General features: G+C 38.9%; 1 protein-coding gene across 12 annotated transcripts in view; it reads left to right on the top strand.

Annotated features, from left to right (window-relative positions):
- Ten-m (teneurin transmembrane protein Ten-m) overlaps positions 1-23347 on the top strand; it is a 774430-nt gene that overhangs the window by 729024 nt on the left and 22059 nt on the right. For all 12 annotated transcript variants that reach the window (XM_089732319.1, XM_089732317.1, XM_089732315.1 and 9 more), the window contains one exon: positions 22144-22305. In XM_089732319.1, coding sequence (XP_089588445.1) covers positions 22144-22305 — 162 coding nt within the window. The remainder of the gene's footprint in view (positions 1-22143; positions 22306-23347) is intronic.

Below are 23347 nucleotides of genomic sequence, written 5' to 3'. Positions count from 1 at the left end.
GTTTTATTTTTTTTAATAAAAAAGTACTTATTGCGGCATGACCATAATAGTTAGACATATTATTATGCTGTCGCGATACTTTTTGTAATAATAATGTGTTCTACAAAGTCGTAGTACATTATTTTATTCTATCATCAATAGTTTTCGCAGGGCACGCGATGTAAATAATATTTTAGGTAATTTTTTTACACCTTGGGTTACATTATTGGGGATTTAGTAAGGATACCTTATTTTTTTCAAAAAAGTTTATAGCCTATGTCACTCGGGAATAGTGTAGCTTCCAAACAGTGAAAGATTTTTTCAAATCGTAACAGTAGTTTCGGAGCCTATTCAATACAAACAAACAAACAAATCTTTCCTCTTTATAATATTAGTATAGATTAAATAATTTAAACGCATTACGAAAACTCCATCATCGTCATTTTCTATAACAATACAATTATTATGAATAAAGAAAACCATTTCCCGTTTCGGTCCTAAACAGTTCACTGTTGCAGCAAAGTTGTGCACAACGCGCGGTCTGTACCGAAATTAGTAAACTTTACGCTCCGTATTATTGGTGGCGGGACAAAGGACCCATACCGCCTTTACCAAAGCTTTGTCGACGAATAATTGCACTCAAACCTTTGGCATAGCAAATAATATCGATATTTTCCAAGTTTACAGTCCAAGTTGGCTGTTAAAACTGAGAATTTGCTACACTATCCTCCTATTCAGCTCTTAAAAAAGCATTGGGTGCTAGATAATTAATTTTGTTGTCGTTATTATAATTATTATGTAAGATAAACTGCATTCAATTCGGAAACATAATATGTTTGTAGAAATAGGGTAACTAAAGTCGAGTATAAACTATGACACTCGGGCTAGCCGTTAAAACCTGATTAGTTTCTACACAAATTGAACGTTTCAACTCACGACCATCATAACGTGTCCGACAAAGCCGGTTCGACCCAATCGGGACCAAATTGACCGTCCAAATTAACCCTTAGCATGCTCGGAACTTTGTCAACTCGAGTTGACCCAACGAAGGTCCCACTTTCGAACGACTACAATCGCTTAACTTCAACTGGACACCAGAAGTCGGTGCGACCACGATTTTCCCGACCGCAAATTACATGTCTTTGAAGCGAGCCGAAGTGCGGCGGAAACGCCCGAAGTCGCTTCGTTAGTGGTCGAAATTGAAGCCATTGTACTCCGGACTTAATCGCCACCGGACAATCGGCAGTGACGCTGCGTAATTGTCGCTAAATAGTCACTGTTGAATCGCACGCTGAAACAACTTCAGCTTAATTGCTGCTCGACCAGATTTAAAAGTGTCGTCATTAAAAGGTTTTACGCATTGATTATTGCCGACAGAGCCATTCCGTGACGAACATTGAATCACTTCGCTGTCTTTTATAATGTCGTAATTTTCACGCAATGAATTTTAGGCGCGTTTTAATTCATCGTTGGATTTAAACGCGCCTCTTCCAGATTTTCGCCTCTTCCCAGAATGCTTTCCCTGTATTTTTTCTGTCGTAATAACGAGTAAATGCGGTAGCCGGGCGCATGCAGAGCCAGAAATTGAAACTATAAATATAAGCCCGACCAACATTTTCTGCTTATTCCCATGCAGCTTTTGCAACGTAACAAGAAAATTGTTCGTATAAAACTTTACTAACAATACATTTTATTGTTTAGTTCGGCGCGTCATCACCAATTCCGAACACAAAAGATAAAATGAAGACACACATGTTTCCACCGTGTACCGGGATACAGTGAGTGAACGCGCCAGCGAATCGCTCAATACTCGCTTCGAACTCGTTCCCCGGCGTACTTTCCGTAAAAACACGGCAATGTACTTAAAATAACATAAAAAGTTTTGTGGAAAGTTATGTTCGTCTCTGTTCGCGTGGTATCCGCTTGGCTCCCCTTTGAGTCGTGAGGGCGGCGGCCTCCCGTCGGTGGGGTTCGCGATAACCGCTTTTTATACGCATAATGCTCTGGATCTCGTGCTAAGCTGATAGAATTGTGGTGGAATCAGCAGGCCTTTTGAAGTTTCTATTAAATTGTAACACTCGCGAGTTCGCGCCAACGCGCCCGTGAAATTGTGGCCTTATTGAAATTGCTCCGCGAATTATTTATCTTTTTTTTCTTTCTTTTGTGTACGAAACGATGCTCGGTTTTATAGTAGGATAGTGCTTTTACGGCAAAATACGCTTACTATATAGAATGTTATTGTATAATATGTAATCTATATTCATAATCCTTATGATATTGGGGCGATTCATTCGACTGTAGTAAAAAAATCTTACATTTTAATACAAATATAGATTAATCAACTTATTGTACTACTGTTTGTTGTTTGTTCAACTAGTTTGAATAACACTTTTGAACGTCGGATAGGAGCTTCCCATTCTATGACTTCTGGTCTTGAACGCTTTTTCTGTATATTATACTCTACTGTTCACCGTAAGATATGAGTCTTTCTTAACCATTCGACGGCATGGCCTAGCTTGGTAACAACACGCGACCAGCGGTCACAATACGCGATATTACCATGCGTAAGTAAGATGCGTTAAAATTAAAATTTCTCTGATAGTTTTTTCTGTATTGCTTAGCCGGGTGGACGAGCTCACACACCTGATGTTAAGTGGCTCCCGGAGCCCATAGGCATCTACAACCTAAATGCCGCCACCTACCTTGAGTACCTAATGAGTTGTAAGGTCTTAGTATAGTTTTTTTTTTTATCTCAGTACAGTTACAACGGCTGCCCCACCCTTCAAACCGAAACGCATTACTGCTTCATGACAGAAATAGGCTGAGTGATGGTACCTATCCGTGCGGACTCACAAGACGTCCTACCACCATTAATTACGCAAATTAAGTGAAGTCGTTCTGGCCCAACGGATAGTACGCGGTGTATCTATGTGAATGCGACGGTGTTCGAACCCGGTGACCCCCAATCAGTCTAATGAAATACGTTGTTAACACACGCTTACGAATGACCCCCTCGAAGAACGAGTAACATCGTGTAACAAAAATCCTACCCGCACAATTTATAACGTGCATATTTCCTAAACAATCGAGACATAACCTCAAGTCTCATGGTGAGCACTTAACTCCAGATGCGTCGTGAGCTCTCAGTAAATATATATAAAAACAACTAGTTTTTTTTTGCATCGTATCCACAGCCAAAAACAGCGATATGACATAATATATCCAAAGAGAAGCGGGGGTGACTGAAGATCAGCCCTTTCGATTTATCGACTTTTAACGGCATTGGAATTACTGCTTCAGGATCACGGCAGCTTGGAGAAGCTAATAGTGACTGGCAAGGTGAACGGAAGGACCACGAGGTAGAGGCCCGACACGTTGGACTGACCAGATCCGCACTACCCTCGACACCACAGTTCACGATGCTCTACACTCGGCGGCAGATAGAGGCAAATGGCGTGGAATGGTCCGTAATAAACTCTTGTTGCAAGGAGGTGGTCACGACCCTCAGTATTGAGGAAACCGAAACAAGAAGAAGAAGAAACGGCATTAGCTGAGCCACCTCCTTTTGCCTATTTTTTTATTTTATTTATCTATTGATATAAATCTGTGTGAAAGGCAATAAATTATTTTTTTATTATTATTAAGATTACACATCAACGAAGTGACAAATCGCAATATATAGGTGTTGATATAACAGGCCCACTTAGTATGGCACATTTGGAATCATCCATATATATTATCAGGCACGAGCTGTAATTTATTTGCCAGCGTAAATAGGATTAGCAGCGGGCGGGCCGTGTACAGATCCATTTTTTTCGCGTCCCGAACAAAGACACGACGGGAGACCGGACACAATTCACGTATCCCACTCGGATAGCATCGATTACGTCCTAACAAACACCGTTGTAATTTGATAAATCTATAAAACTGACGATGTATATATAACAAACAAGAAAAAACAGGTCGCTTCAGGCCGGCGACGTGACAGGTGCCCCTAAAAGCTTAGAGATTGGGTTACGGTAAAGTAATACGCGCCAACCTCCAGTTTATCCGAGCTCTCGAACAAATAAAAATACTTATCACGTAAAAACGCCCTGAGGCCGGTCTATAGGGGTGGGGGGGTCGTAAAACTGACTGGAAGCGAAGCAGTAAAGTGTCGCGGCCAATCAACGGAGCCAGGTAGCCTGCCCGGCTCGCTGCCATTGGATTTGTCAGTCAGGACAGCCGTGAGCCAGACCCGTATCTCGGATAAAGCAATCAGCCTTAACAAAGATTGCCCTGTGTAAATAAACCAAGGATATCGCACGAGAAGTGAAGCGCAGTTTAGTTCATGGTGATTATTGTGTGAAGTAGCATTAGGAGGATTCTGGTATATGTTCTTGGCCTCTTCGGTCTGTTTGTAGCTGTTTTAATAAATATCCAATCCATGATACGTTAGCGTCATATCTCGGCGCGAAAAGGAATAAAGGAAAAAGCTTAAAAATTTGTCTCCCTACGATTTAGCTATATTTACGAGACTCGAAAGCACTGTGCATAATCGATACGGAGACGCGTAGAGCCGTACGTGATAACATTATTCGTGTGAAAAATGTATCGAACGACACAAGTGGCGAATCTCGCGAGGGCCACATCCGAATAAATAAGCCGGAGGGCGGCGCGCGAACTTGCAAAAAAAATCCCCATTTACCGCGCGTCGGGCCGCGAATATAAAATATTGATCTCAACGGAAATTTATGAAAACATAAAAATGCGAAGGTGCGAACTCGGCCCCCTGATGGAATACCCTTGTAGATGCTCGCCGCTATCTCTCGATTCGCTCGCGTCTACATTTCCGAGGGATTAACTCGAAAGCGAGATTCGTACCTGTCGTAAAAATTACCGAAAATTGGTATTTTTATGGGCGCGAGCCTCCCGACGACTCATATCAAGAAATTCAATTTACTACACTTATATGATGCGCGCTTTAGGAGTTCATAACGCGTTTTGGTCAGAGGAAAATTTTGCAAATGAAATTCCGAGAGCGAGGGTTCGTGTCCGCCGGGGATGCCCTCTCCACACCCGGTTATTGCCCATTTTTTATATAGAAAAGTCCATTTTAATCCGTGCGGCCGCGGCAGTAACTCACGCGTTTATTTAGTCACTAGATTACGTCTAACAAGGCCTCTTCCTCTTCTTTCGAATTTTAATTGAATTTAATCCTTATAATATAGGGACGTGGCCACACGTTTGGCTGACGGCCCACCGGCCTATGGGAATGAGCGATTTCACACTTCACACACGAAACGGTAATAGGTTTACCGTATGATTAGTAATCTGGATTAGGGCATGTTGCCCGGAGCTTGTATCTGAAATTTACTGGTAAATCCGTAGGTTAAGACTTGTAACTATGACCGTATATGTAATGAATACAGTTTCAGTAAAGAAATTACGTTAGCAGATAGACAATCTAGCGTCTTTGAGACATGTAAAACAGCTGATCCAATTACTGAGTATCTTTCGAAACTAACTAAACGGATCGAACGTATTAGAAGTTTTACAGACATTCAAATGTGACAGCTTCAATAGCTGATTCGAAATAAAATTTCAGTTGTAGTTTTAAGTTATTGCATAGATTTTATCGCGGGCCTTGAGCGCGGCTTGAGAGCGGAATCATGAAATTCCGTAACGAAAAAAACCTACCCCTCACTACGCCCTACTATGTAGCTCGCGTTCAACACATTCACAGGTTGCGCTTGTGTAGTGTTTAAAGTAAGAAGTCTAAACACCGAATAATGTGCTATCAAAATATGTGATTTAATTTCGTGGGTAACACAACGATAGCGCGATTCAGCTTTTGCGTCAAGCGCCATCTATCGGCGACAAACGGAATTGTAAAATAGAAAATTATATCACATTACAATGCGTTGGGCGTGCCATTTTCTATCGCTTAGTCGAAGAATTTTATTTTATTGTTGTTTTAATATTAAATTATTATTGTCGATTTATAATTGCATATTGCATTGATAAAAAATGCTATGCAATAGCTTTACCGCGGCAGTCTCCGAGTGCCGCACGTCTTTTTTATTTAAACATCAGAAGTAAAACCCGTTTCGGTTCGATCTGCGCAGAGCTGTCAACATGAAGTGATGGATGACATAATTAATGCACCCACATGACAAAAACTAAATGGCCTACGTTAGACATGCTGTTACACTGCAGCAGCTTTTACAACTAGATAACTTTTACAACTAAATAATCAAATAACGCCCCGATTGCGGGTGACTATCGCGATATCAAACAAACAAGTATATTATACACAACACGACCCCAATTCGCAAATAAACTTACTCGTGTACAATCAGCGTTTCCCGAGATCTTTTTTGCCACGTACCATCCAGATTAGGAATGAACTCCCTTCCACGGTGTTTCCCGAGCGCTATGACATGTCCTTCTTCAAACTAGGCTTTTGGACAGTACTAACTAAATTAACGTTAGACAACGGCTTGGCTCTGCCCCTGGCATTGCCGAAGTCCATAGGCGATGGTAGCCATTCACCATCAGGTGAGCCATATGGTCGTCTGCCTGCAAGGACAATAAAAAAAAAGTATCGGCTAGAATCAGAATCTCCTCACGCGGCCCGAAAAACATCTATTGGGTAACCCTAAGAGAATCGTAGGCCTTATAAAATAAATAGATATCGGAGTCAATCCAATAGAAATGGGACAAGCATCATCAATCCTTTACGCTTTTGCATCAAATATGTACACATAAGCGGGCACACTGACCGCCACTCGAATAGCAACATGACACATTCCCGATATAACCCTCATAAAAAGGACCGATAAAATATGGAGAGCAACGGATAGCGGGGGGGGGGGCCGAAAAACTATTACCGGGGTCTTAGAAATGGATTCGGGGTCATCGCATTGTGTCATCTCCCATATCGGAGAGGCATCGTTCGTCAATGTAACATTGGGATACGGCGGCCAGCAAGATGGATGGGCCCCGTGACCGAACTGACCTCCGTTTGAAAAACGTCCGCTTTCGCCTATTTAAATTCCCTTTTCTTCTTACACTTACTTTCCAACTTGCATCATAATAGATGTGAAACGTTGTTTTAGTATCGAATATTTTACCAACAACCCTACACAGCACATTCATGTCACTAATTTAGTGCAAAAATACTAAATAAACTAACCTTATTAACGTGTGGTTTTGTACAAAATAAAAGCCTAATATGAACAGACGTATTGTTACACTGAACTTTTTTAAGTCATGCTTGTCAAAGTCAAGGAAATCCCTATATCCCTATATCCTAGCAATTTGTAATGAAGAACAACTTTTGAAATTGCAAATGCGATTACTATCAATTAATTAGATTAATCCAAACAAAACGCATTGGTAGTTTGTTTGCTGATGCATTTCATTCCCCGCGCAATCAATTCCGCATGATGTGTAATAATTGCGGGATATAAATCAAAATGACATGCGTTTAATCTCGGTTCGCCGCGGAACCCACCCCGGAAGAGGCGGACGGCTCCCGCGGACGACCGGCAAGAAAACCGACCCTCACTAATGCACACAGCGCTATATCTATTCGGGTACAAAAGACCGAGTGTGCTTGACCCTTATGCATACCCGAATCCGATGTTTATATCGATAGACCTTTCAGACTCCGCTGACACAGTATTCGATTACTTTCCGAGGCCTTCAGATAGCTCTTCCATTTACATTGTTAGACTGCGAAGGCTATTAGAGGTCAAGAGCTTAAATCCTTGCTTTTTTCAGTTTTTTTTTTTATATACAAAGGAAGCTCGTATCGTCGGAACTTTCACCTTGCAGCTTAACTGTTACTTAAATATTTTAAAAATGTATTATTAAATAATAGTCGCCCGACGCTGGATTTTTTCATATCATCATTGATACATCAAGATTTGAATTAATAAACGCTTAAAACAACATTTATCAAAAACAATTTATGGCTAACTATTTTGCCTAAATTGCCTAACTATTTTTTGTACATACAAATTTTAAGGCTTTTAAAATGTATTTATAACATACGATAAAGTTTTTCGGCGTGTTATATTTATGGATAATTCTCATCCTAATTCTTTGTAAAAAAAAGTTTTAGATAAAGCATTGCTTGACTTTAATGAATGTCGTGACCAAACAATGTTTACAATACGATGAAGCAGATAAAACATAAAGATTTCGTAGTCCGTATAGGGTCGTGCTCCAGTATGTATGTACACAGAGATACGTATCTGTCTAAAAAGCTATTAATCACTCCCCACAGCAACGATCCGTTAAAAACAAACCACGCTATGACAGCCCGCACACCTGTCAACGTCACGTCAAATCCCATCGCGGCCGCCATTTTATATCGAAATGCAAATAACCTCACAAATCGGGGGTGTAACGCGATCCGTCCCGGGGCACCCCGGAACAGCTGATTTATTTCATACGCGATATGATTTTGCCGGCAATTGAGAGCCCTCGCCTCGCCCGCTCTTTTACCTATCGGTTGCATCGTGACGTAAGCAATATTTCATAAGTTTTTGCGCGTGAAGGGTTCGCGCCCAATTACGCAAAGGAGATGCGTATTTTCTCGCGCGCCTGTATAATAGCAGCACTTGTCTGAGGACGCGTGGATGGGCCACTCAGTCGGTGTCGAATACCACTCCAGATTCAAGATGGCGGGCATTGCAGCGCGTTGACAAATGCGCATCGCTCGTGACACGACGCAGCTGTCATTGTTTTTTTTTTAAAGATAGAATGAGTCCGGGTAATTAGCCACGGAATGCCGTATCGCGTTACCAATAAGAACTATGTTTGTTTCCAATTTACAAAAATCGCGGTCGAAAAGATAAGTAATATTGAATGCAAAATAAAGAGTACGTTTACATGTGAGTAGTTATCTAGGTAAGAAACGTCCATCACCAGTGGTAATTTGGATATATGCGAATACCCTCCGGTCCGTAATCGGGTAAGCTCAATGACCCGGGGGTGGGATATCATCAATCTCTATCAGGGCATCGCTGCTCCGTCGCTCGCTTTTAGTAAAAAAGCAACCACGAAATTATGACCATTTCAAACGGACAGAGAACGCGTCACAGTACTGTGAAATGTTTTATTTTGTCTACTAGTTCTTTAGAACACGAAAATCAGTATTGTTCAAAAAGGTTTTGTTCAGACATGGAAAGTATATTTCCCATTTTGATTTTAAAATTTCATATATCAGTTTGTTTACGAGTGAACACAAAATACATTTCATGATTTTTTGGAATTATATTTCTAAACATAATTTCGTTAAAAAAACAACCATTTTTTTTATTTTATTTAAATAGAATACGTAACATTTTATCACATAACTCTCACGTTGTATCTAATATCTAGCTTAATAAAATGCCTTCAGTTGAATACAACATTTCTTTAAAATTTACATAGTATGGCCATAAATGCTGCTACCATTAAAACAAACAAAATATTGCGTTTGAATTTGGCATTAGTAACAGAAGTTGTAAGGGAATGAGAATCTGGGTCGTGATGCTGTCTGGAGTGCTAAAGTGAATGAATTGTATTTAAAGCTTTTTCTAATCGATATTAATAAATAACATCGACAAATAACACTTAGAAAACATAATATACACAATTTTACATTTTTAAGTTGTGAAGAATTTGAACTATTCGAGTTTGGGAATTTAAAAAGAAGTTTATCTTTGGTTAGGTAGAATAATGCATTTAAATTAATTCACTGGTGCTTGCTTCGTGTAGGCAGCGTTGCGGATTACGGTGACATATATGGGTTTATTTATTTCTTTTTCAACGTGAAATTCGATTTAAAATCGTAAATTGTTTCACTTTAACTACTCTAAAAGTACTAAAACCAATTCATCTCTTCATTATTAAAACGTTAGCGTCTTCATTGTTACATAATCGCGTTGTCGCATCGTACAATTAAACAAAACATTATTTCACGAACAACGAATCTCGTTCGTGAATCGTTCATTAGAAGAAAAGGGGGGATCCAGTCCGAATTGAAACTTTGACAGAAGTTGAGACGTAAACGCGAAATGAATCCGCATTATTCTAAATGGGGACGTTTTACGCCGCGAATATTGATGTTGTATCTCTGTTCAACAATAGAAAAGTCCCTCACTAGTTCGATGACGGTTTGGCTTGAAAAAAAAAGACTGTCACTACTGGTGGTAGCACGTCTTGTGAGTCCGCACGGATAGGTACCACCACCCTGGCTATTTCTGCCATTAAGCAGTAATGCGTTTCAGCCGTAGTTAAAAGTGAGACCTTAGAACGCATGTCTCAAGATGGGTGACTACATTTACGTAGTAGATGTCTATGGGCTCCGGTAACCACTTAACATCAGGGGGCCGTGAACTCGTTCACCCAAGTAAATGCTAAATTTAGGTTTTTTTTATTGCTTACTTGGGAATTGACACATTTGAATTTGAATTTAAATTGACACATTTGTCAATTTAAATTCACTGAGATCCAGGCTAGTTGTTAAGGAAAGATTCGTATATGCAAGCTACGACTCTGTCATACGAGCCACCCAATAAAGATCTCAAGTTCGAGACATCTCCTACTATGTTTTGACGTGAAAACGTCTTATAATTCGATGGAGCTGGCTGCACGCACGAAAAAACATGACTCATATGGCGTTACCTCGCTCTGAGGCGTTCCATGTAAGGCTTGAAGTGCAAGCGAGAGCGCGCAACGAGTGACAAAAAGGCACAATCGGCCTCCGCGTTCGGCAGTGTTCGACATCTGTCTCTCCCGTCTCTTGAGTGAGCGATGCATCCGCGTGGACAGCTGCTATACAATAATACATTTACATGTTTTCGTCAAGTCTGAAGTTCAGTGAAAAGTGAATGTGGTGTCAATTGTTTATAGCAACGATAATTGCGATAATTGAAAAATGAAACCATTCCATCAGTACTATCTTATGACGTTGTCACGTTCAACTATCGTCAGTAAACCAACTTTACAGATAACCGTTGTTTTTTTCGTTAGCCCATAAGCATCTTAGAGTGAATGCTGCGTTGAAGTGTGAATTGGAACTCGTAATATTGCCTTAGGAATAGGTGGGATGGCAGTAGCTGCCAGCGTGGGATGTCAAATCTTACTAATATCAGGATGTTAGTAAGATTAGGATCGGTAGAAAGGATAATCATTGAGGAGAGGGTATTATTGATTGGGATTGGAGTAATTACAGCTAAAAGTAGGTAGGTCCCTGTAATCACAGATGCAAAGCCGGACAGGCCATTCTCAGTGGACTCTTTGACTTTAAATCAAACTTTGAATTAAAACCTTCGTCAAATTTTCCTCATCGACAATACTATACCCCCAAGGAGAGGCTTAGATAAGACAATTAAATAACTATCTTGGCCCATTTATCTGTTAGAATTTCGTTTTGTTTGTTTCTATTATGGTTAATTAATGGCCGGGCTGAGGTTAATGAAGTTCGGTCCCGACTATCTTTGATCTGACGTAGTCAGTACCGAAATGTCCGCAGCATCCAACCCTATTGTCCGCTTCTGACAAACACGTAGGGACTGAAATTGAAATTGAACCTATTTATTTTTATACTTTTAACTAATATAAAGGCCATAAGTAAAATTTAAAAAAATAAAATAAAATATATTAATATTTTTTTCCTTATTGGTATAGTAATCGAGGGTTCCCGTGGTTGTATTCTCAATCGGGGTCGCAAAAAAACAAAAAAAAAATATTCAGTATTTTTTTTTATTGCTTAAATGGGTGGACGAGCTTACAGCCCACCTGGCGTTAAGTGGTTACTGGAGCCCATAGACATCTACAACGTAACTGCGCCACCCACCTTGAGATCTAAGTTCTAAGGTCTCAGTATAGTTACAACGGCTGCCCCACCCTTCAAATACCAGTATCCGGGATCTGGTACGTCTAGTTACGTATTTTACCTTGTATATTGCTGGAAACATCCAGCAACCACCACATCTGAATACCCTGACCTGGAGTCGTTGAAGAAACTTTCACTTCCCCAAAGACACGGAAATCAATTGCTACTTTAACTGCATACCGGTTAGACGGCTAATTCGCTTCACCGTTTACGTGTAAGTACAGCATTGATCACGTCCCCAGCATTTTACTTCCAATTTACAAAGCTCCCTACTATCGTGAGATTCAATGAATGATAACGAACGTAATAAATAAAGTCACGGCTCTACGAACGTTTGGTAATTAATTTAATGGATTTATACAATGAATTGTTTAGAAACAAGATAGTGTTTGATTGATTGTTTATCTCGGTTTTGTTTGTTTGGTGTTTTTTTTTTTTCGTTATTTACCGGTTTATTTCGTTTTGTTTTTGGTTTTCAAACTTTTTAGTGTTTGCGGGAGGTGCATAGTTAGATAATCAAAGTTTTATTTAATGCAATTTAAACTTGAGTTTATCACACCTCACCACGATCATCCCACTTTTTTTTTTATTGCCCTTGTAGGCAGACGAGCATACGGCCCACCTGATGGTGAATGGTTACCTTCGCCCATGGACTTCAGCTATGCCAAGGGCAGAGCCAAGCCGCTGCCTACCGCTTAATACTCTCCACAAGCCTCGTTTGAAGAAGGACATGTCATAGCGCGCGGGAAACACCGTGGAGGGGAGCTCATTTCATAGCCGGATGGTACGTGGCAAAAAAGATTACAGTAACATCGAATTTTCGCGTTTTATTTTCGTTTAAAGAAATATCATAGATCTGTTTTAGCCAAACTAAGCCTTAGGATAATTAATAGAGAGTGTAGCTCTGAGATAATTTCAAGAATTCTAGTTTATCTTACTTATTTTCTTTAACAATTGAACAAACCTGTATTTCAAGAGTGGCCATCTTGGTATATTTTATCTTCAGTCTTCAGGGGTGACTTTTCTATGCCCTTAGCCTTGCTAATGTCCATGGGCGACAGTAACCACCTACCACAATCGGCTGTCTGCTCAAATGCCTATGATGGTAACCTTTCATAAATAAATATTTCATTAAATAAGTACCGATCCTCATAGTATTCCAGACTCGATTTTCATCGCTCTAACGAATCGCATATCTATAAACAAACTAAATGAACATTAACCGCTGTTACTCCCATCAGAGCGCAGACCGAGGCCAAAGTTTATTTTTTCTCTCCACTCGAAAGCAAACACTAATGAAGGCGCTCTCTAACAAGCTCTAGACTAACGTTTATCCGCCGTGTAATCTAGACTGACCGCCTTAATTTGATGCTGGCAACATTGCACTCTGAAATGTCAACTTGATGTGTACCATGACATGGGGTAAATTGGGATCCTGGGGTAAATTGGGACAAACCTGCGGAAGATTCTCAAAGTACCTGTAGCACGGAATCTACCTAATTTTGTTTATGTTAATATTTATCAATGTATAGAAGAAAAACCAAGTTAACTATGGAAGTACTACATATGAGTTAAGTTGGTTCCAAAAATTCGTCAAATTAAATTGAAAATAGTGGTTGAAAAGTGCATTTTAAAACAGCTTAAAGAACTTTTAAAAAAAGTAATATTATCGTTGTTTTTTCAATAAGATCACAGTTTAAATAAGTTTTTAATACACCTGGAAATACCACAACAAACGGTAAGTTGCAATATTCTTATTTTAAATACAATATTTCGACAAAATAAAAAATTTATATTTTTTCCTTTCTTTTTGGGGAAAATTGGGACGTTTGTAGGGTAATTTGGAACGAGACTGGAAAAATTAGGGACGAGAAAACACAAAATTGGAACGCCAAAAAACAAAATAGGGATGGCTTGTTAGGGTTGTCACTGATATCTTATAATAGATTTTTTAGCCTATACTATCACTTAATTGCGTGATGTAAAGAAGGTTAATGTGTTTATCAGTTAGTTTATGTAAGTATTATAGGTAAAAGAAAAGTATATATATAATTACTTTTTTTTGCGACATTTACCTTGTAATATCTGCCCGGTCGTATGTTCTTTATAGCAATAAAAAAAATTAAAAGTTAAAAGAACTCAAACGAATCAAAACTTTTGTTATTTCATAATCTATTCACGCGTCGAATCATGATTTTGTTAACATTCACAACGAACACACACAAATAAAAACAGGCCTCAGATTTTAAATGTAACATTAATAAAAAATCCGAGATATCCAATTATGAGTGAGTGAATTAATTGAGTTTAGTTATTTAGCTTAGAAAGAATTTCTTTTATTTTTGTTATTATTGGCAGTAATCAGATAAAGCTGTTTTTTATCTTATTCACCTGATATCTTACTGTTGCTCAAAGATCATTTTGAAAATGTTGATTAAATAAAATTGTATTAATGCATTTCCAGTCCTTTTGTTTTCTATTTTTTATTCTATTTTATGATTTTGTTTCAGAGTTGTGATTTTTAAGGAAATTAAATAATAATTTTCTAAAATACAACTTGCACATACTTTTTTTGATCATTGTATTGTTGATTATCATTCACGTCACATCGCTTCGGAATAGAAACCAGCTTAATTTACACTATGTTGTGTATTGTGCTTAAATTATGGATTGTATTCATCATTTCGGTCCATATAAATAATTATATGGCACCTACCTATATATCGCAGTACTGCGAGTTGACAACCCTTACAAATATCCCAATTTAACCCTTAACCGTGTCAATTTACCCCGGACGCTGGGTAAATTGGGACGGCCATTATTTTACCGATTATTTCTTTAAAATGAATAATTAAAATAATGTAACGGTTTTTATCACCTAGGTACGTTCAAGACTCAACTTATTTCTTTGGTTGAGCAGTGACTATTTAATTGGAACTATTTTAAAATTCAATCTGAAGGTCGATTTTGTCCCTATTTACCCCATTGTACGGTACACAGTTTGAGTTTACGTTTGACATTTAAATGTCATCAATCAAATGACGTCTGAAGGTTATGCATATGTCTTTAAATTGACATAAGCAAATTGAATACATACAAATACGAAAATAATTATATTTTGACTCGGAATATTTTTTAAAATTTTAAATATAAGCTGCGTTTACGATATTTCCATCGCATTTTTCATTAATTTCAAAAAATACGGAAGTAGTTCACAAATGTAGATCGTCGTTACATAAACCGATAGATAATATTTAGACGGTTTTTTAGTGATGACAATTATATAAAACAAATATAACGTAGTATAAGGTATAAGTTTTAAAATAAAGTAAATATAATGTCTAAAATTTTCTAATAGTATAAATATCCGAATATACACGAAAGTAATAATATAAAATCGTCGGAAATAACCATACAGGAATAAAAAACGGGAGATTATACCGTAAAAATAGTTTTATTTATATTACAAATATGTTATTAGCTCTCTCTAAAACTGTTTTTTTTTTCTACTTATCCTATTAGCCTCGAGGTGCTTATTATATTAGGTTCATCTAACGTGTAGGCGAGCTCACGGCGCTCAGCTTGGCGAATTCGATATCACTAGCCCTAGCAAGAGCAGTGCTTCGCAGAATCTACCACCGGACCGGAATCGCGACCCACTGAGAAGATCCGGCGAGAAATTCAATTGGCTAAACAAACTGCATAATCGGCGGAGAACTTCACAAAACTATTCTCAAACATTACGACACGTTCTACCGGATGTTTGTCAAGACAGTGTATTACCATAAGCCGTAAAAACCCTCCGCGGTCCGAGTGTAAGGGAATATCTAGAAAATCAGCGCTCTATAAATTAGTTGGGGAGTCGCGTGACGCTCAGAATAGGTCTTATCGTGGTACGGAAACGGCTATAAAGGTTCCTGTTTATGCAAAATGTACTTTTAAGAACATGAAATAAAGTTTAAAACACTTTCAATCGATCGCCGCATATTGATGTTTGTAAAAGCGAATTAAAGTTCGGAATCGTGTAGGTACGTTTAAACTTTACTAGAGGTCCCGCAGTAGTCGAAATTCGACTATAATTAATTGGAATTGTAAGTTTGTACACTATTATGATTGTATTTTATACTTCTATAATCACAAATTTCGCCAAGACTACACTATAACAAATATTAACAAAGACAAACAATATTTAATCTATTCTCAATTTGACAACAGACGTCAAGAACAAAAGTTTGACAATAAATCGTATGCATGCGTGTGTGCGTCAAATACATGGTATGTAGTGTGTGTAGTTTTCTTTATTGATTTAATGTATCTTTTATGCATTATTTTAAAAAATATTAGCATTGTGCACTTCTTCTCTATATTCTCTATAAGTGTGGAAAATTTCATACTCTTCAGTCCGCGCAATTTTGGTAAAAATGGATACAAAGTTTTTGCTTCACGTATTAATATATAGATTCTAATTTTAAAAGGCTTTTACATTAAACAATTAAAACTTATTAGAATTCATACAATATTTGTTATGTTTAATAAATATATATATCGTTCGATCCTAGCAACGTGCATTTTAAAAATAAGTAGGTTTTTTTATTGCCCTTGTAGGCAGACACGAGCACACGGCCCGCCTGATGGTGAACGGTTACCGTTGCCCATGGACTTCAGCAATGCCAGGGGCAGAGCCAAGCCGCTGCTACCACTAAATAATACATCAATAATAATAAATAATACATCAATTTATAAACAATTACCTGAATACTTTCTCCGAAAAAAATACACATGATAGATACATTACATTAACTGTGTCATTTTCAATCTTAGCCACGGTCTATAGAACCAACGCTCGGATATGTCAACGTAAATAAGGCTTACGTTCCAAAAGTTGACTACTACAGAACGATCACTGACCAAACTAAAACCGACCTCAGAGCCGTAGTTTTAAAGTGGAAAATGCTCAATCTGCACCGTAGGAGGTAAATGAAGACCCTATTTAGCTTTAGTGATACGGACGGACTTCCTTTATCTGCTAATCTTATCAGAGGACAAGCGACAATGATACATAGGTCTCACTAACACATTCGTCACTGAAAATTGTCGGGGTCGTTCTAATTAGCATTTGATATACGAATCCTAGTTTATTCGTACCAGTATAGATTTAGTTAATGACATATAATTCTCGAATTAGTTACAAAATGTTTTTTTTTATTTTTTTTTATTGCTTAGATGGGTGGACGAGCTGCCAGCCCACCTGGTGTTAAGTGGTTACCGGAGCCCATAGATATCTACAACGTAAATGCGCCACCCACCTTGAGATATAAGTTCTAAGATCTCAGTATAGTTACAACGGCTGCCCCACCCTTCAAACCGAAACGCATTACTGCTTCACGACAGAAATAGGCAGGGTGGTGGTACCTACCCGCGCGGACTCACAAGAGGTCCTACCACCAGTACAAGTTGTTTGGCGAACTAGACATGACGTAACAATGTAATTACTAATCGCTTGATGCGCTGATTGGTTCGGGGTAATAACATATTATGACTTAAACAAATTAATTCATTTGCCTATTTTGATATATAAAAATAATAATTGAAAAAATAATTTACCAACTCTGGATTCACATTTATATTAGGAAGCTAGTAACGATAGAAAAATAGTTATTATTATAACTTAAAAACTATAAACCACGTTAAAATATCAAAGCGCACTAACAATTATGTAATTTTATATTGTTTTTTATTATGTTGTTAATACTGCTCAAGATCAGGCTACTACAACGAAGATATAACATTGTTGTGTTGCCATCGATCCTCGAAGCCTGTGCAAATTTTCAAATTGATCGGACTTTGATTTTTCGTTGGCGAAAATGACGGCCAATATTTCGTTACATACAAACAAACATACATATATATACCAAGCTAAAAACAGCGTGTTAATAAAAGGAAATTATAACACACAGACGAATCAAAATCTTGAGGCGACAATAACTAAAGGCGAAGACTACACATATTTGAAAAAAAATAAAAAATTACGCCTAGCAAACCGCATTGTTCTCCGCTTGTGTTAGAATTCCACTTCGGAAACTGTTGGAACTGTTTAGAACCTATACTTAATATATTCACACCAAATGAATACGCACTAATATATATGTACATAATGAAGTCAATCAATCAAATTAAACAGATCCTTTAACACGGAGCGATGTATACGAAACACATTGGGATGCGACAGACCGTGCTCTGTCGATTAAAATGTACGAATAACTCCATTTAAATAGGCCTTTTCACGTGTTGTCGGAGCCTGCGAACAGAAAACGTCAATCCACGGTCTCTACCATTAATAAAACGTACCCGTGATGATTATTCGTATTTTGGTTCAAGTCGAAATTGACTTATGTTTGGAATGAATAGATTAGATAAAATAAAATAGAATTTAAAATACTGATTAGGAATTAGCGCGTTTCAAGCAGGTGGTAGAACCTCTTGTGAGTCCGCACGGGTAGGTACCATCACCCCGCCTACTTCTGCCGTGAACATATAATGCATTTCGATTTGAAGGGTGGGGCAGCCGTTGTAACTATACTGAGACCTTAGAACTTATATCTCAAGGTGGGTGGCGCATTTACGTTGTAGATGTCTATGGGCCCCATTAACTACTTAACACCAGGTGGGCTGTGAGCTCGTCCACACATCAAAGCAATAAATTAAAAATAAGAAAAGAATCACTGACCAACAAACCCATCGAATTTTTCGTTATATTTCTGATAAAATTAAGCTTTTATTATTTTGAAGATCATAATTCTTTATGTATCTTTCAAGCAGCATAACAGAAAAAGCATTGTATCCAATAATCCGAAAGCGAACGAAATTCATCTCGAACAAAAATCTACAACGGTCTGAAGGAAATAATGTGATGAAAAAGAGAAATCGAATTTCATTGAGCAGTATTTTCTGGCTCTCACAATAGATGGAATCTCGAGTCCGACGTCGCCCCTGTGTAAAGGTCCACAAAAGCTGATCCCTTGCCGATCAGGAACTTCGGATACACCTCTTTCGACTATCGAAAAGTTCCCGATAATGGATTCGTCGGGAGGCGCCGATTGTTCAGCCGTGAATGGGTACTAATTAAAACGAAGTCACGCCGACGCCGGACCAAGTTTCCGATTGTTTCACAAACTATAAATCGCGGAGTCGTCCCTCATACAAATACTCGGGGCGCCGCTGCCGAACTTGGGTGCTAAATTTAAAATTTACCGGGAATCCGACGACGACACACATCGCGCCGCCGGTCCTGGGCCACTATCGAACTCAATACACTCGCCCCAGATATTAATCTACATAAATAATGATTCTCGTGTGCGCATTCTCTATTCCAGTTCGAATCAAGATTAAGGGTAAATTCTAAATTGCTTCAGGAACGTTCCCGTAACGAGTTTAAGATTGTGGGCACGTGTTGCCGCGTCTCTACTCGAGATTGCCCAAATGTATCTCATTTGTATCAGTGTGCGACCCACACACTCGCAAAACTCTCATACATCAATGTCTCAGTTATGAAAGTACCTCCTGAGAGATATATTCTTGACAGTTCGCGGCTGACTGTGACATTTGCGAAGTAAATGTCTCCTTTGCTTCATAAAGTTACCTTGAAACTTTCGTCAGAAGGCTGATAAGTGCTGCCTTTTTCACAACCTTTGTAAAATTCCAAGGGGACAAATTAAATTCTGTTTTAGTTCGAATTTTTCTCGGTACGATACGCAAAAGAAATGGTACGAAGCTAACATTTATCTAAAACAAATACGGGCATTAATCTCGTTTGAAAAAGTAGCGCTGGGATTAGCTAGGACTGTGCGCTCATCCGGAAAACCACGGTTACTCTATTACAAGGCAGCTTCCCTCCAATAAGAAATCACGTCAGATCAGGCCCGAGCTCGGACTCAAATGAACCGAAACACACCCCCTTTATCTTCCAATAAGTAAGCTTTGGTTTTCTTTCCACGAAAATACGGTACGTCGAGATCCGATGCCAGATGGTACGAAAGTATATAAAAATAAACGTACTGGAATATGGATAGTAGATCCGATTGTAATACAGCTTCGTGCCTGATCGAACCTTCATAAATAAGGGGCAGTATACATTTTAAGTTTAGTATATTTGCTGGATCTGCGCGAACGTATCTAGAAAAAGAGCCGCTTAGACGAGCTCGTTCCGGCAACCGAAGACAAATCCCGCGGCGACATTCAAAATCGTGTTCCCATTTTTAAAGTTGCGACGATTCCCGTAACGAGTGTCGAATTCTGTCCGCCCTCGGGCCCCTCAAGCGCAGGAGCGCCCCGGAGGTGCTCGGTAATTACCCACCATTACAGACAAAGGACACGACTCGTCCGATTACCATAATTCCCAGCGCCGGCGACGGGATATAAATGGGCCACATTTTGTAGTAGCACGACGAGTGACGTGTGTATTAATGACTACGCTTGTCCTCTTAAATTAGGTAAGGGATTTGGTGATTTAGTTTTTTCATTGACGGCAGCGTCGAGCCGGATCGGACGAGCGCACTCTCATTATTCTTAGACGTCGGATGTTTCAAACTAATTGCCGTATTTAGATTGGATTTAAGGAGTTGCCAGATTAATTAAAATAATAATTGAACTGATACTTCTCGCTTTGTTGTCGCTTATACGGTTCGTTGCCTAGAAAGGTTCAAATATTATTATGTAATTATTTAAAATTTTACTTGTTTTTAAATTACAATCAACACAACTTTTTTTTATATATATCCCATAGGAATAGCCAAAGAAAAGCTAAGCTGTCTATTATTTTTAAAACAATACAGAAAAGTTCATTTTCATTAAAGTGGTAAACCATTAAAATATCTTGGTAGACATAAATCACTTAGTAATTAAAGGCGTTGTAGGGAATGAGACTCCTTCAGAAGACAAGGTGCGGAGGAAGAAGCCATTAGGTATACGTCATAGTTCGCAGTTTGGAGGGTACGCGAGAATAAATTCATTAATCTCTAATTACCGCGAATGGAACGTTATCAAAGGGCGGCCACAAAGGCCTACGATATTATCGGGAACCTCGCCATTTTCTTTCCGGCGGGCGAAGGGAATGGTCGCGAAAAAAACAACACAAAAACCCTTTTAAAATTAATTGAGTTTTCTTGCGGCAACATCAGGACGCACAATAAATTAATTATCGCTCAAAGGAATCCTTAAAATTTGTCGAGGATCAAAAGTTGGATGCTAGAGTGGGCCGATAAGCGTTGAAGTCGGGGGGGAGCAGATAATACTTCGATTTTCCATTAAGTTATATTAGAGATAGGAGAGGCGGCCGCGCCCGAGCGCCTCTATCCAATATATTTCGTTTAGAGGCAACACGCGATCTTTGATCCATTTGCATGGCTCCGCGATATTTGTTTTCGGCCCATTAAGGTGAGGAATATTCGCCCTTAATTGAATTTCGACTTGTAAATTTTCGTGGATGGAATTAATTAAATTTTTCCCCGCTGTAATGCTTTCTACGAGCCTCGCCAGTCACCTGATTAATTTTGTTAAAGTCCTTTAACTTTACAAACGAGGCACGGCTTCCGCCAGAGTTAAAGGTACTTAGCCTTTGATAAAGTAACCAATTTTGCATTAGCCCGCTTCTAAAACGTGAATCAGATTTCTTTAAAGTGTTTATGTGTAATGTGTCATTAAATGTAATCATGTCGTTAGGCTATCTCATCGTTAATGAGAAGAAATGCAAACAAAGTTAGTTAATTGTAAAACAAATTGTTACCCTCAAAAATCTGAGCAATGGGTCGGTATAGAACCACGACTTTGTAAGTGTGTAATAGCTGTTAAGCATATACGAAGATGGGTTTATATGCCCCGTGTATTTCTGGATAAATTAAGTCACCGATCCTGAGTCACCAATCCCAAAGTCTTAAAGGGATTAATAGGATTAAGCAGACGAAACATGGTTTCCAAGGTCAACGTCTCTTAGGTAGTTTTTTTTTGCTTATATGGGTGTACGAGCTCACAGCCCACCTAATGTTAAGTGGTTACTCGAGCCCATAGACATCTACAACGTAAATGCGCCATCCACCTTGAGATATTATTATAAGTTCTAAGGTCCCAGTATAGGTACAACAGCTGCCCCACCCTTCAAGCCGAAACGCATTACTGCTTCACGGCAGAAATAAGCAGGGCGATGGTACCTACCCGTGCGAACTCACAAGAGGTCCTACCACCAGTAAAAATATACTGAAATATATCATTAAAATGTAAGTTTTGTTTTGTTTCAGGTTGTCTTCTTGAAGGTTCCCGGCTACCGCCCGATGTGCCACCCAGAAACCCGACCATATCTCGGCTGAACGGCCGCATAACGGGCAACCCCGCCGACCTCGCTGACTTCGAACCGTCGTGTTTGGTCCGCACGCCTTCGGGAAACTTCTACGTGCCTTCAGGTATAATCGATTAAACTAAGCGACAAGCTAATTTATTCAGTACCAATTTGACAAAATCCAGTCTCGAGTTGTCGATTGCTGAATATTGTTACGCGCTAGGATTCGGGATAAATAAAATTCCACCAAAGTACAACTTAAAAACTGTATTCAACATTTAAAACATTTAAACACTTCACAAACACTTTAAAATTCTCAATTCGCTTCTTCCGGTTCGCTTCAGGTGATCCGTTCGCTGCTTGGCTTCGAGTAGTTCCGATTACTAACTGACTGCGTGCCAGCCCTGCAACGCTTTTATAGCCGATACCTCATCCCTAGAATTATCGAAAATACGCCACACATCTCTAGTATTATGTTTCCACTATCTGACAATAGATGGCGTTGTACTTCTCGAGCGTTCTAGGTGCTACTAGATCCTTTGATATTCGTTCGACTATTCGGCGATAGATGGCGTTACTCTTCAGCGTAACAATATTTTCACACTACTCTCGACGTCAGAGCCACATTTATGTTAAAATAAAACCCGTTTTGTGTGATCTTTTTCAAGCGATTTTTTTTTTCATCTCTAAGAATTTCAATGGCGTTGGCACTACAAGTAATGTTTGCAAGTAATATATTTTACATTATATACACTTTAGAACATTGTTTGGTTTAAACAGTCTCCCAACAATGTAAACGGGTTTACTGTATACGTCTTCAGGTACAATTACTCTGCACCATCAATCCGTTTCCAAAGATTCATTTTGACGTGTACTGTGCCGCACGTGAATGAGACGCCTCCTTCTCGGTGTTTCTGCAGCTTTGTGACATGTTCTTCATAAAACGTAACTCGACGAACTTCCCCTACCCATAAACGCAAGCCCACTGAGTTTCTCGCCGGACCTTCTCAGATTCTGCAAAGCACCTTGCTAGGGCTAGTGTTAGCAAATTCTCTCAGATTGAGCCCGTGAGCTCACCTACCCGTCCGGGCGTAGCTGGAATAGAATTTGTAAAAGATATTCGTATAGTCGATTTAAATCATTTCTAAAATAAAACGGAAAGTTTA

The sequence above is a fragment of the Bombyx mandarina genome, chromosome 13, assembly GCF_030267445.1.
Source record: "Bombyx mandarina strain Sakado chromosome 13, ASM3026744v2".
In the NCBI taxonomy this organism is placed as follows: domain Eukaryota; kingdom Metazoa; phylum Arthropoda; class Insecta; order Lepidoptera; family Bombycidae; genus Bombyx; species Bombyx mandarina.
This window is presented reverse-complemented; position numbering and strand designations above follow the sequence as displayed.